General features: G+C 37.7%; 1 protein-coding gene across 2 annotated transcripts in view; it reads right to left on the reverse strand.

Annotated features, from left to right (window-relative positions):
* The window catches only part of LOC101170407 (gamma-aminobutyric acid receptor subunit beta-3), a 53,164-nt gene that overhangs the window by 14,372 nt on the left and 25,154 nt on the right, over positions 1–13,638 (reverse strand). For both annotated transcript variants that reach the window (XM_011484886.4, XM_004066582.4), the window contains exons 5-7: positions 11,108–11,190; positions 7,943–8,080; positions 1,564–1,716 (exon numbers count right to left, since the gene is read on the reverse strand). In XM_011484886.4, the coding sequence (XP_011483188.1) occupies positions 1,564–1,716; positions 7,943–8,080; positions 11,108–11,190 (374 nt within the window). The remainder of the gene's footprint in view (positions 1–1,563; positions 1,717–7,942; positions 8,081–11,107; positions 11,191–13,638) is intronic.

The raw sequence follows: 13,638 nt of genomic DNA on the forward strand, positions 1-13,638 counted from the left end.
TCTTGACTCATGAAACCTAAATTAACAGTCTATTGAATTTGTTGATGACACATAACTATGGATAAAACTCTATTGATATTTAAAAAATGGAAAAATAAGATTTGAGAACCTCAAATGTTTTAATTCCTTTGTTTGCTGACTTTTTAGCAATTGTTCATGGGGTTTTTGCAATCTGTTAAGATACAACTCAAAGCCAAAAAACATTTTTAAAACTGAATCAATTCAAATTGTATTTCATCTTAAATGGAAATCTTCTTTATGTTGAGGTAATAGCTTTTAAAGTCCCACTCAGATCATCTTTTGATCCAATTTCAAAGTGTTCCCAGAGGTCTATTGATCACGATTATGCAATTTTTAGATAAATCCAAAAAACCTGTGTCATTTTCTAGAACATCCTCTGCAGAGCAGCATTAGTTCATCAGAAATTTGCCTCTGAGCTGTGAGCAGGACTGCAGGGTAAGCCTCCCCTCATTTCCCATGAGCCCTTTGTTTACACTCTCTGCTGCTAGCTTACTGCCCCTGATACCTTCAACCAAACATACCAGTGCAACAAAATTGGCGACAAAATACAGAGCTGAAAAACAAAGACGTACATAGATCTGTTTGTCTACAAGTGGATGATACGGAATAGAGTGGACCAGGGAGCTTGTGGCCTGCCGACTGTAGCAGCTGCATCATAGCTACAGGCTTTTTGCATTGGCATTTTTTAGATCTGCTCCTGATTCACCACGCTTTGAATAAAGAAATACTCAGAAATGCATTTTTAGTCTTAATTTTCTTTAAATATGTTTTCCATCATGAGAAAAATGCTACAAGAACATGTTAAAAACGCCAAGAACACAATTTTATTGGAGCGGTCTTTAAATGGATAGTTGTTAACATTGAGAAACTTTGTTAGTATTTGCCTAAAAAAATGGGTTTCTTTACTTTAAAATTAGATCGTTGGCTTTCTAATATATTTTTAAATTAGTTAACTGAGAAAACAAAGAAAAGAAGCTAAACTTGTGATATGTGATATTCATCTGTTTATTGCGTTGTTAGTTGTGGACAAAGAACAAAAAGAACAGATGCCAACAGTTTAATGAAGCTACCGTTTTCAGCACGGCTAACTCCTGTGGGGGCCTCCACTGTTCAAATTGCATTTCCCCATTATTACCTCCACCTCCTTCATATTATGACCATTACTCCTGCCTCATGTGTCATTTAGTCAACATTACACAAAGGCAAAAACAACACTGGAGCCTCCTGCGAGGAACCACAATGATTACAAACCAACGACCTGCTGCTTCCATCTGCGCTTTGTTTACTGCTCACAGAGGCCCTGTGGTAAGTGGGCCTTCACACCTACACAAGCTCTCCTTAATATTGGGAAAATATGCTTGTTGGAGCACTTGTGGCCTTCTAGTGAACACAGCAACTACAGGCACAAGGTAACAGTATTCCCGAGAGCTCATCACTCTCAGGAATCCAATAGGGGACCAGGGAGTTTGTGGTTTTGTGTCAGCCCCTGAACTTTTCTGGGAAAGTCTTAATACCTGTAGCTCAACTGCTACTGTTTCTTACCAAGAGCCACCCTGGCTGCCGACGCATCATAGTTTATCCAGAAGGATACCCAGGAGAGGATGGTGATCAGGATCGATGGCATGTAGGTCTGCAATATGAAGTAGCCAATGTTTCTTTTTAGCTTGAAGCTCAGAGACAGTCGAGGGTAGGCACCTAAAGATGGAAACAGAGATTGGGGGTGGGGGGTGGAAAGAAGCATCTGTAATTATCTTATTTAGACTTAAATACACAGTGAATATAAAAAGAACATTTAACTTTTTCATACTGAGAAAAATGTGTGCACAACTTGTGTTTTTGTTTCAGTTTCCATGGCAACTCTGATAGCATGGGTCGGATTTGTCACCATGGTAACAAGTGTTCGCTTTAAAGTCAGAAGCGCACACAGAATTAAAACTCCAATCCAGCTTTCCAATGTGTCACAAAAATCAACAGGGTAAAAAATTTACATTTCTGATGATCAATTCTCAGACATCTGGATCTGTTTTCTTGTGAAAACCCCAGACTGCAGGAGAATTGTAGTCTGATAAACATGTGTACACATCATTCAGCACCTCTGATGCTGAATGAGTGAGGAGTGGTAAATGAAAATCCATCACGATTTGCTCTGCGAGACTCATGTCGTGAATCCTTCCATGACCTGGAACACAAACGCTGTCCGTCGACTGACGGCTTTTCTCATTATCTCTCCACATAGACTGCATCTACGGCTCGTTACTCCCACTATTCTTAGCCGGTTTCCCATTTTCATTTTATAACATTGGAGAAGTGGGGCCCATTATGGTGTAATTTCCACTCAGTGGGTTTCAGCCAAAGCTACTTGTGGTGAGCGTAGGTCCAAACTAATGCACGCTGTAAAGAAACCAAGAATAAATAAACAGCCAGTCTCATTAAGATTCAGCGCCTGCAGTGTTAAGGTGCAACAGAGCAATAAAACTGGTTTCATGTTACTTTGAGAACAAGCCATTCATCATTTGTTATTATGTATTTCAGCTGCTGTTGACTGGTACAATATCTGCAGACAGTTTTGGCTACCTCTGTCCATCCCACACAAACTCCTACTGTACCAACTGGCACCAACGTAAAGCAATTTGGATCCAGATTGGATGGAAAGATAATATTTTTTGGATTTTTTTTAGCTCTTCTGAATCTAAAAAAACTGGTTGGAATTCTTATTCTTTATTTTTAGACCTTCATTAACAGTTCGGAACATGCCCAATGTACATGGTGCTACGAAAGTGGGCTCAGACTCAAGGAAAGTCTGAAAATAACTCATTCACTCCCTTAGAAGTGGCTCCTTCAGACTAAAACAGAGCTAAGCATCTCCACAGTAACGGATGCAGAAGTGGCTCAAGAAAATGTGGAGGCTGAGGTACACCGGTGTGTAGGTGTACAAGTGTACCCGCTGTAACTGCTACACTAAACAACATGCGCGAGTGGGAGGAACACCATGTGTGAGGCCCAGAAGGAGAGGGATTGGAGAAGGCAAAGAAATTTAATTAGAACTGATGATGACAGTACAGTAATAGAGTCTAGGAAGAACGACCACTTAGAATAGAGCACTTTGGTTTAGGGAGAACTGCAGTCCCATTCTTTCCACTTTAGCCACTTCATAACATTTTAGTTTGTTTTTTACCTACCAGTCATTGTAAAAGTTTGTCATCTCTAATTTTATCAGGAGAAACGGTTATTGTCTTCAATGTGTTTTTCCAAATCTGTGAAAAATTGAAAGACTAAATTTTCACTTGGGTGGCATCTTTTTGGTTTACTTCATTGTTCATTTATCAAAATGATCCACTTATTTTAGTGTGGATGCTTATTGGAACCCTGGTCCACTTGAAAAGTGTGATTAAACATGGCCTATCCATCAAAGCAGAAGAACATCAAAAAGAGCGTCAAAAGCATAGTTGGTCGTCAGTAAGAAAAACAGACTAGGACAAAGAAGTAAAATAGAACTGAAGATATCACATTGCATAGCTAAGACTACCAAGACCCTTGTGTTTTCCTTATATAGCTTTTTTCTTTCTTTACAGAGCACATTTGGTCTATGCTTAAGTTTGGTCAAGTTTTGATGTCACCAAACAGTTTGGTCTGAAATCAAACTATATGAAGATGTTACGTTTAGCAGAATTCTCCACCTTTTAAAGGGAAGTCTATTCCATGCATCTTGAACAATAACTCATACTGGATAGTCATTCTGACCAAGAAGCTAAAATTCATCTAAATGTTGTATCCATGTTGAGGGCAAACAGTCACAATTTTGTGGATTTTTGTTTCCAGCAGTTTCCAGAAATGTATTGAAATGAAAAAGATAACAAATTTAGTATATACACAAGTATCCCTGTTATAAATTGTTCCTCATGAAATTAATAACAGTATTTCTTTCTTATTTGTAAATGATATTAAAACATCAGTTTATTTAGTTTTGAGTACTTCTAGTCTTTACTGTGTGGTTACAAAAGGCTTTTGTTGAACAGCGTATGATGATAGAAGACTAAGGCTACGTTCACACTGCAGGGCTTAATGCTCAATTCCGATTTCTTTTAAAAATCCGATTTTTTTGCAAGGCCGTTCACATTTCCAATTAAATGCAAATTTTTGTGATCTCCTGTGTGACTTTAAAATGACCCAGAAGTGACCCGCATGCGCAGAAGAGCACTCAACGGTGAACAGCGTCACTCATTGTTTGCGAAAGTAGCTAACGTTAACAATGGATGTCAACAACAGTGTTGTCAACAGCGGAGCTCTTTTTGCATTAATACATTTATTTTCACTAAGGAGCCAGCACAATTGCGCGTGTGTGTGTAAGAGACAGGAGAAGAGCGCGTGCAGCGAGGTAGAGAATGAGAAGGCCAGTGGGGGCGCGCATTCATGTTGTGTGTTAGGGAGGAAGGAAAACTGTAATAAAAGAAGGCTTCCCTCAGAATAAATGCTATTGACTCTTTATTAACCCGTTCTGGAGAATCTGAGGGTCCGAACGGGGAAGTGAACCCCGAAGGAGGATCTGCCTTCGGTCCCCCGCGCTTCTGACCACGGTCGTAAAGGGGGAAAAAAAGTAATCGCGGGGAAGGTTCAACACCACGCTCGGCCATTTCACTGGAAATATTTTCAAAAACCGCCCGGTTGCGATAAGAGGCCTCGAGTTTGGCCTGAATGGAGCTGTAACCCCAAATATTAATCCAATCTGTGACTTCTTTTCCCTTCCACTGCCTGGTCTCAGCAGCATCGTCCGCCATGGTTGATGTTTATGTTCTTGTTCCCGCCTACTTCAACGCAGAATTATGACGTTTGTAGCTTCTCAATAACGTACGGGTTGGATTCATGTGGCCTGGCCGTCAGACGGCGGTCGCATTTGAAAAGATCGGTTACGTATCGGATTCAGGACCACATACCCAAGTGGCCTGGGTCACATTTGAAAAGATCGGATCTGTGTCGTTCAGACTGTCATGAAAAGATCAGATACAGGTCGCATCGGGGCAAAAAAAATCGGAATTGGGTCGTTTCAGCCTATGGTGTGAATGTAGCCTAATAACTCAAAACATATCCACCATACTAGGTCAAGTTTTTCTTTTTGATGCAATTTAGAGCTAATTTTGGGAGATTTCTTTAAATAAACCTACGTTTTCAAATATTGACTTTCTAAAGTCTAAAGCAGACTTTAAGAAATAATAACTGTCAAATGATGCAACTAGTCAAGCGTGGATAAAATATTTAAGCTGTGCAGCCTTACCAGGGATAAAACAACAGTATGAAAGAACACAGCAACCCTGCTGACAGCCGGACTCTGAGGAATCGTTTAAAGAAATGTTGCTTGATCATGCCTGTGTCTGCCAGCAGACATGCACCCTGCGCACAAGCTATCAGTTTCTGCACATATTTTTACAGGAGAATAATTGATGTTGTGGCTCTAGATCCTCATGAATTAGTGATGGTTTGTGGTCTGGTTGTTTGTTTGTTTGTTTTTTGCCTGTCAGAGTTTGTCTAAGCAACATCCAAGCGAGAGTCTGACACAGACAAGAAAAAAAAAATGTTCAGTACATCGGGATACAATGACAAAAAAATAGGAAGAAGTATCAGAGACAAAAAAGAAAAGGAAACCAAACGCTGACTTGTAGAAAATGTGATGAAGGAAACTTGATCATTAGCCAGCCAAGTGGGGGAGCCTTTGATGTGCTTCACATATGCTGCCAAGAGCACAGGAGCAGAGCACTGGACACTAAACTTTAACAGTCTCCACCCGCAGGGGACGAGCCGATACTCACAAACAAGCACACAAACAGAATCAGATTTTAACTGTAAACAGGCAGGAAGAAGCAAATGCAGCTGAGGTGTACATTTATAGATGGAGGCAAACATAACCGAAATGAGGGCAGAGGGTGCAGACGCTTGATCGGCAACTAGCAGCAAGAAGACCGAGTCACTGTAATGGAAAAGATAAAGATGTCCAAAAAAGCAAACAAAAGGGAGATTTACTGCTCCATGTCCTTTTGGAGAAGAATCGTCCTCTTGAGCATGACTTCTGCCTGAAATTATTCTAGCCAAATGTCACAAAATTTTAGAGATTAGAAGGCGATTTGAAAGCCATTTGAAAAAGGCATAAAAACATTTAGCAGATTAGATTCTGAGGACATCTCCACACCACGGCATTGTCATTGACCGGAAAACAGGCCCAAATCATCACAACTACACCTCTGTGCTTCACAGTTAATGAGTTTGGTTTTGAAGTACCCGAGTTTTAGATTTTATGCACTTTGATTGGACAAACATGCAGACAACAACATTTTCCTCTAGTTTTTGAGATGCTGTTCCACCAAAACAGACGCAAACTTTCACTTACTAACTCCAACAAAAAAAAAACTTTTATAAGAACATTAAAATGTATCGATTTTCACATAGCAAACATTATATTCTATTACTGTTTTGGTTCATTTGACTAGCATTAATATTTAATAAGATAACAGTAATAATAATAATTTAATAAGAGTTACAAATAACACAAATTAGCATATCTTCATATGGGTAGCTTGGTTGGTAAGGTAAAGGGCTGCCACGCAGGAATCCAGGGTCCGACCTCCAGAGGGGGATAAACAATGGTACTGGGGGCAATTACCATATCAATGTTGAGCAGCTCACCGCTCCCCCAGGGGTCAAATGCGGAGAAGAAATTTCGGTGTGGGACTTTCTTTCTTTTCTTTCAAATTAGAAAAATTTGAAAATATTGGACAAGTAACTCTTAGTTACGATAGAGTTTTAGTTTAGCTTTAGTTTTGTTTTTCATAAACAAAAACTCCATTAGGTTTACTGCTATTGTTTATTTAAACTATATTAACCATCGCCACATTGTGATCGGGGAATATTTCCATATTTAAACCATAAAAATGACATTTCTTCACTTTTCCATGTTTTATAAATTTTCAAAGTACTCCTCTGCAGCACTGAGGCGCATGATGACTAGAAGTTTAAAAAAACGATCTGTTAAAAGTTTGCGGTAACTTGACAAATAGCCTTAAGTGTGTCAGTGTGTCTTCTCATTACTGGCCCCAAGAGGAGACGTGCTTTAAAAGTAAATTTGGTGTTGTGATCCTATAAATAACTCGTGATTGATGTGTTCTGCAACACTAGTTAATTACAAGAACACTGGAAACGATGTCTAGGCCACACTCTTAATTTACTGAAGATGAGCGTTTTATTAGACGGTTGAGATTCAAACTTGATGAGAGAATATATTTTTGTGGAAATTTTCTGTTGATGTTTGCAGTGGGAGTTTAGATCAGGAATATTCCCCCCAAACTAAAATGCCTTTTATTCACTAAAGCCCTTTTTTGCATCATTTGAATCTATAATTTCAGTTAGAAATTATTTCAGTTTCTAATTACTTTCCACATTTTAATAATAAACAACAATAAGCAGAGTAAAAATTTGTGTTTAATCTAAGATTTCCTGTATTCAAACAAAAAAAAACTTGAAATCTTCCCTGAAAACCATTAAGATTTAATTTAATCTAGTTGATTTTGGACAAAAATCAAATACTGTAAACTTAATGTTATTAATGCTTTAATGTTGTATGTTGGTGGAAGGTTGATAACCTAAGCTATAGTGAAACCTCAGCTAAAGTAAATTGAACCAACCACCCTTTGGTCAAGTGCCCCTCCGGCGTCCCTGAAGCAGCGCTTTCCACCCCAGCGTCATCAGGAAGGCTTCACTCCAGCTCATGTCAGCTCATGTACAAACACAACTTTGACTCTCAGGATTAAAATCAACGGATCCGACTTTGGCGCAGACACATCTGCTACAGAAATGATTTAACGGTCAGTTTTGAGGCACATTATTGCCAAGGAAAAATTCATCCCAAACGTGAAAAACCACCCAGAACGGCATATACCTGTTGAGAAGACCACATTTTTGGACACCAGTTTGTAATCGACGATAGAGAACTGCGGCAGCTCGATGCGCGTCACCCCCGTTACTGCCGACTCGCCGCCTTTCCAGTAGAACTCAATGTCATCTGTGGTGTAGCCATCTGCACAAAAAGAAGCACACAATATACACCAAGGTGTAACCATCTGTCAAAGCATCACTGGAGACCAAGATATGCAGCGTTGCCTCTCATCCAACTGGCCTGTAATTTGGGAAGAAGGAGGAAAACACGTTTGAAGTCGCTTCCAAGAGACTGATGCTGCTTTGAAAGGCAAATCATTTAGCAGGCGCACTTCAGTTTGGGAAATGCCTTCTATTACCTTTGAGGGATTTCATATTTTGGGTGATCCACCTTGGGGTTTAGCTGAGAAGCTGTTCTAGGAACAGCCATTAAAACGGTATACAGATGCCTTAATAGGCCATACACCCATTGTTTTACAAAATATGTAACATCTGCTTTTCTAAAATTTATTTCAAGTATCTGGATGCTCCAAGAATTAGGGCCAAAAGACTGTATCTGTTCAATTTTAATTTGCAAGCCCACAGTTTCATTTGATTTGATGAAACATCTGCTGATCTTTCACATTTTCATTTCAAAGTAAATTTGTTTGGATAAAAAAATATTTTCATTTAATTTGTCAAAAAACTGAACAAGGTTTCATTATTAAAATGACAAGTCTTCCATAAAACTTCACTAATTTCTCTTGAAGGAAAATTGATTCAAGGATTAGATGTATCAAAATTGATTTTCAAAGTAAACATCAATTGTTTAAAAAAAAAAACTTTTAGCCACACAAAGAGCGTGTCTTATTTAGACATGCAAACGTTGAGAAATTTAAGGAAAATTCCTCCAAGAGATCTCATTTCCTTTGGGAATTCACTATGGCTTGTAAGCTATTCAAACCATAACATTTAGAAAAGCAAATCTACAAATTGACAACCATGTTGACTTGGAAATAAAAACAAAATAGTAACTGTACAAGAAATACACAAGATTCTCACATTAGGAAAAACAAATGAGGCTAACTGAGAGTTAGCATATACGCTGAATGAAATGTAAAGATTCCCATTTTGGTCCAAATAGAAGAAAAGACTTGTTTGATCACCAACCCCTACAAATTTGCCCTTAAGTTTCTTAAGGGTGACCGCGGATCCTTATGAAGTCTTAAAATGTTTCAAACTTCATTTAACTGAAATAAGGCCTTAAAAAGTATTACATTCTTTTAAATTTCAGGTTAATGGGTCTTAATTTTTTTCTGGTCAATGCCATGTGACTTGACAAGAAAGTTGAGAAAAAAAGACGAAAACGTAATAAAAAAGAGTTAAGAATTAGGAGTGTCCATTAGGGATGCGGTACCAAAACTGGTGCCATATCATCAGTTTTTAAGTGAGACGTCTAACGCTGCAACAGTTCCAACAGGTGTGTTTGCTAGCGGTACACACATGGAGGATGTGACTAAAGTGTTGTTTATCAAATATAAGTCTAGGAAATTTGACTACAAAGGAGGGAGAAATGAATGGCCTTTTCTTGTGGCCAGTCTAAGGCACACCTGTGCAATAACCATGCTGTCTAATCAGCATCTTGATATGGCACACCTGCGAGGTGGGATGGATTGTCTTGGCAAAGGAAAAGTGCTCACTGTCACAGATTTAGACAGATTTGTGAACAATATTTCAGAACTGGATATTTTATGTATGTGGAAAATGTTTCACATCTTTGAGTTCATACCATAAAAAATGGGAGCAATAACAAAAGTGTTGCGTTTATATTTTTGGTCAGTGTATCTGTAGACACCCTGATCACACTGTTTAATTAAATTCAATGTGGATTTACCAGGGTATGACAAGTCTCACGGATTTTGGAGAACATTTCTTGCATAATGAAATAGGCGAACTTGGCATAATGATACATACAGTGATTAAAAAATAATGTACTGAAAAAGTGAGAGTATTGTTTTCTACAACTGAACAATGTTAAAAATTACTGTCAATAAATTTAAACTTAGCTGTCATGTTGCATTTTCTGCAAAGGGTGATTATTGCAGATAAAACAGGCAAAAATGAATGAACACACAGGTCACTAAAAAAAACCTGCTTTGGCACTTGGCTCCCCTAGGCATTCTTAGAAGTGATACTGCATTATCGCACTGTTTTTTGTTTTGTTTTTTTGCTTAAAAATCATTATGGTCAGAAATATACGTCGATCAAAACGTTTTTAATGACTATTTTGCATCTCAATTAAAAATTTTGTCCTACATTTTGCTTTTCTCGAGTTTAGAATTCTTAAAAGCAAGGCTAAACTTGATTTATGTCTTTAATAAATATGTTTACTATCTCAACAGTTGAATTTTGAAGTCTTTAATTTGATAACTTAAATCTTAAAAACTTATATTTGACTCTAAGATTGCAAGATTCAACACTTCATTATTTCTTTGGCCTCTATTCTAAGTCTTACTTTTCTGCAGAAAACATATATGATATTTTTTGATATCTTCTCTCAAAAAAAAAAATTGCAGTTTATAAGATAAAAAGTGAAATTGGAGTCATTTTAGTGTAGCAAAGCTGAAATTGAATCAGAATTCCTCATAAAAAAACATCTAAAAAACACTTTTCTCCCCTATAGATAATTACTTAATTGCTTAATGAATCATTTTTTCCTTTTTTTTTATGTTTGTGGGTAGAAAAAGTTGAAATCAAATGTAATTTTGCTGCATATTTATGCAGGTCTGTCAGAATAACTGATGCGACTCGGGAGGGCAGCTGCTACATCGTAAACTTAGAGAGGCAGAACCAATGAGGAATCAGCAGCCTGAGAATGATGAATTCAGAGGTTATGAAAGGGCAAACCGCAGCTAAATGTAATGTGTTATTGCTTAACTGTCATTTAAAATATACAACAAAGTTTTGCTACACTGAGTCTACCACCCCGACTTTCTTTTTATTATGAGAGCAAAGTCAATCCCCGTCTTGTGTTTAATTTCAAATGCTTAACAAAGCAGAGTTCAAACAAAGAGTTCAAAATTTAAATGGAAAAAAACAATTGACATCAGTATTGTTTCAGTGTAACACATTTCACGCATGAGAAACTTCTGAACAGCTGGCTCCGAAGGGAATAAGCCGCGCTACTCACAGCTCTCAATCTCCAGAGTGCAGTTCTGTTCGTCCAGGGGGTACCTCCTTAGATCCATCATACAAGCAGCCGTTGTGGTTATCCTTTAGAAGAAAGCGTGGAGAGGGAGAAGACGTTTAAAGAAACGGACAGAAACAGTTGGGAGAACACGGATCTGTGGGGAAAGCACTGCATGGACATAAATACAGTCATGCGTGTGAAGGCAGTGTGGGATTGATTAAACCGGTGGACTCTGTCGATTATCTATACAGAAAACTCAATCTTCATCTGCCTTTTTTACCAACTGCCCTGGTAGGTGTCAGATATTCCTTCAAACTATTCGCACTGTCATCTTCAAGAAGGATTGCTGCACATCTTTCAAACTAAAAATGCTGACTGTGAGACTGTATACATAATTAGGCTATAGGTCACAGGCAGACAAGCAATTTTCACTCCATCTATGAATTAGGTTCGCGTCCCTCCTCGCTGCCCAACAAGCTGTAAATATAGGTTATTAAAGAAACCCAGTTTTGGCAGGGTTTAGTGCCTGCTCATCTGAACGGCTCGTCCCATTGTTCATAAATACAGGAGCTGATGATCACACAATTCAAATAATGCACCAAAGTGAAATGCAGATTCAGAATAATTTTGGCAAAGTCTGGCCTGATTAAAAGCTGGCTGCTTGGCATTTAGCCACTTGATGTCTTTATCCAGTTAAGACTCTGAAGAGGCTGTGGAAAGCTATTAGCTGATATTATTATACAGCTAAAATTACAGCAACATATGGGGTTTCATCAATGCAGACTTGATGCTTTTACTTTCTACACCATTGCGTGCATAAATCCTTTTTAACCACTAACATGTCTGTAAGGACACCTCCATTTCCTGTCTCTAATTATTGGTGTTCAGTGTTTCAGTCCAAATTATACACAAGATAAAAAAAAAGACTTTTTAAATCACAATTTTCCAAATTGTATTACCCTTTTATAATATCAGTTTTTAATTTTTATCATGGTGTAAAATATGTCTAATTTTTTAGCAGAAAAGACAGGTTTTCTCCCATATTGCTTAGATAACTGTCTGGTTATTGTCATTGAACAGTGTTAAATAAAAACAAATTGTGTGTAAAAGAAAAAAAACAAAACACCAAGAAAAATAAAAGAAAAAAAGTGTAGCTGTGCTATTGCAGAAAGTAAGTTTCTAGCTGTCAACAAGCTAACTAAACAAAGATGTTAGCAGGGAAATGGGTTTTTATGTAAATCTTTGCCAGTTACTTTTCTTTTTAAAGGGAGAATTATTTTAAAATAGGACAGTAATAATTTGATATCAATATTTAATTAATTGCCCAAAAAATTGTATTGTATTTTACAATTGTATTGTAAAATTGTAAATTTTAGATTAAGTAAATCCTATTGCGCTGTCTCAGAAAAGTGTCCTCCTGAAAGTTTTGGACTATGGTGTCAAAAGAGTAAAAAGGCATCAATGAAGAAGTAGAAACAAAAAGGCAAAACCAAATCATAAAGTACAGAAAAGGGAGACTAAATAATATAAAGAAATAACATTTTAATCCAAATCACTCTTTTCATTTTGATGAGTCATGGAACCCCAATGCTACGTTCATACCAAATGCGAGTCAGCCAATCTGTGCCCAATTCCTCTGTTTGTTCAAATCACGCCGCAGGACCTCTGATCGCATCCGTACATCGACTTCACATTAAAACTGGATGCCCCTGATGCACAAACTGCATTTGGTGTGAACGCAGCTTAAGAGTTTTGCTGTGTACATTGTGTGTACTTGGAGCAGGGACATCTGCTGAAAACCAAAGTTTTAATAATATTTAATCTCATGTTAACAAATAAAGGTGAAACAAAATCTGCAAGGTTGTGAAACTCAATTACATGGGCATGAAATTAAAAAATAATTCTAAAACGTTTGTGGTAACTTAGACCAAAAATACCACCAATTGTTTAGCTAAGAGAAGCTAAACTAAAACTATGAATTGATTTCTTTTCAGATGTTTGCTGGATTATATGATGGAAATTTCCAGACAAGAAGCATTTCGACAAAGTAAAAATGTATAAATAAGCAAAGAGGAGCTTCTAAAGCATGTGGAGGAACCATATGCACCTTAAAGATCCTAGTGGATCCTCATAATGGTCACACCTGGTCAATTCTGGGGGATGGGGTTCCCTTTTTAAATTAACACGATCACTGTGAAACAAACAGCACCAATGAGCTGATTCGACATCAGATCAAAGGGTTTCATGTTTACTGGTTTAGTAAGCACTTTTGCCCAACTTTAAAGGGGAAAAAATAGATAATTTAGACCACTTAGTGCTATGATTTCACCTTTCAAGCAACATTTCCAACTTTACCAGACATTAATTTATGTGGGAGCTCATAACCCATAAACGACGTCACACTTCGCCCGCTCCCTTTGATCTCTTGAAAGCCCTTGGAGGTCTACATCTAAATAATCTGAACTCTACTTGCATAATCAATCGTAGCTGTTAATTGACTTTAAAGTACAAACACTGACAGATGCAAATGC

The sequence above is a fragment of the Oryzias latipes genome, chromosome 2 (assembly GCF_053564925.1).
Source record: "Oryzias latipes strain Hd-rR chromosome 2, Olatipes_Hd-rR_3.1".
Classification (NCBI taxonomy): Eukaryota; Metazoa; Chordata; class Actinopteri; order Beloniformes; family Adrianichthyidae; genus Oryzias; species Oryzias latipes.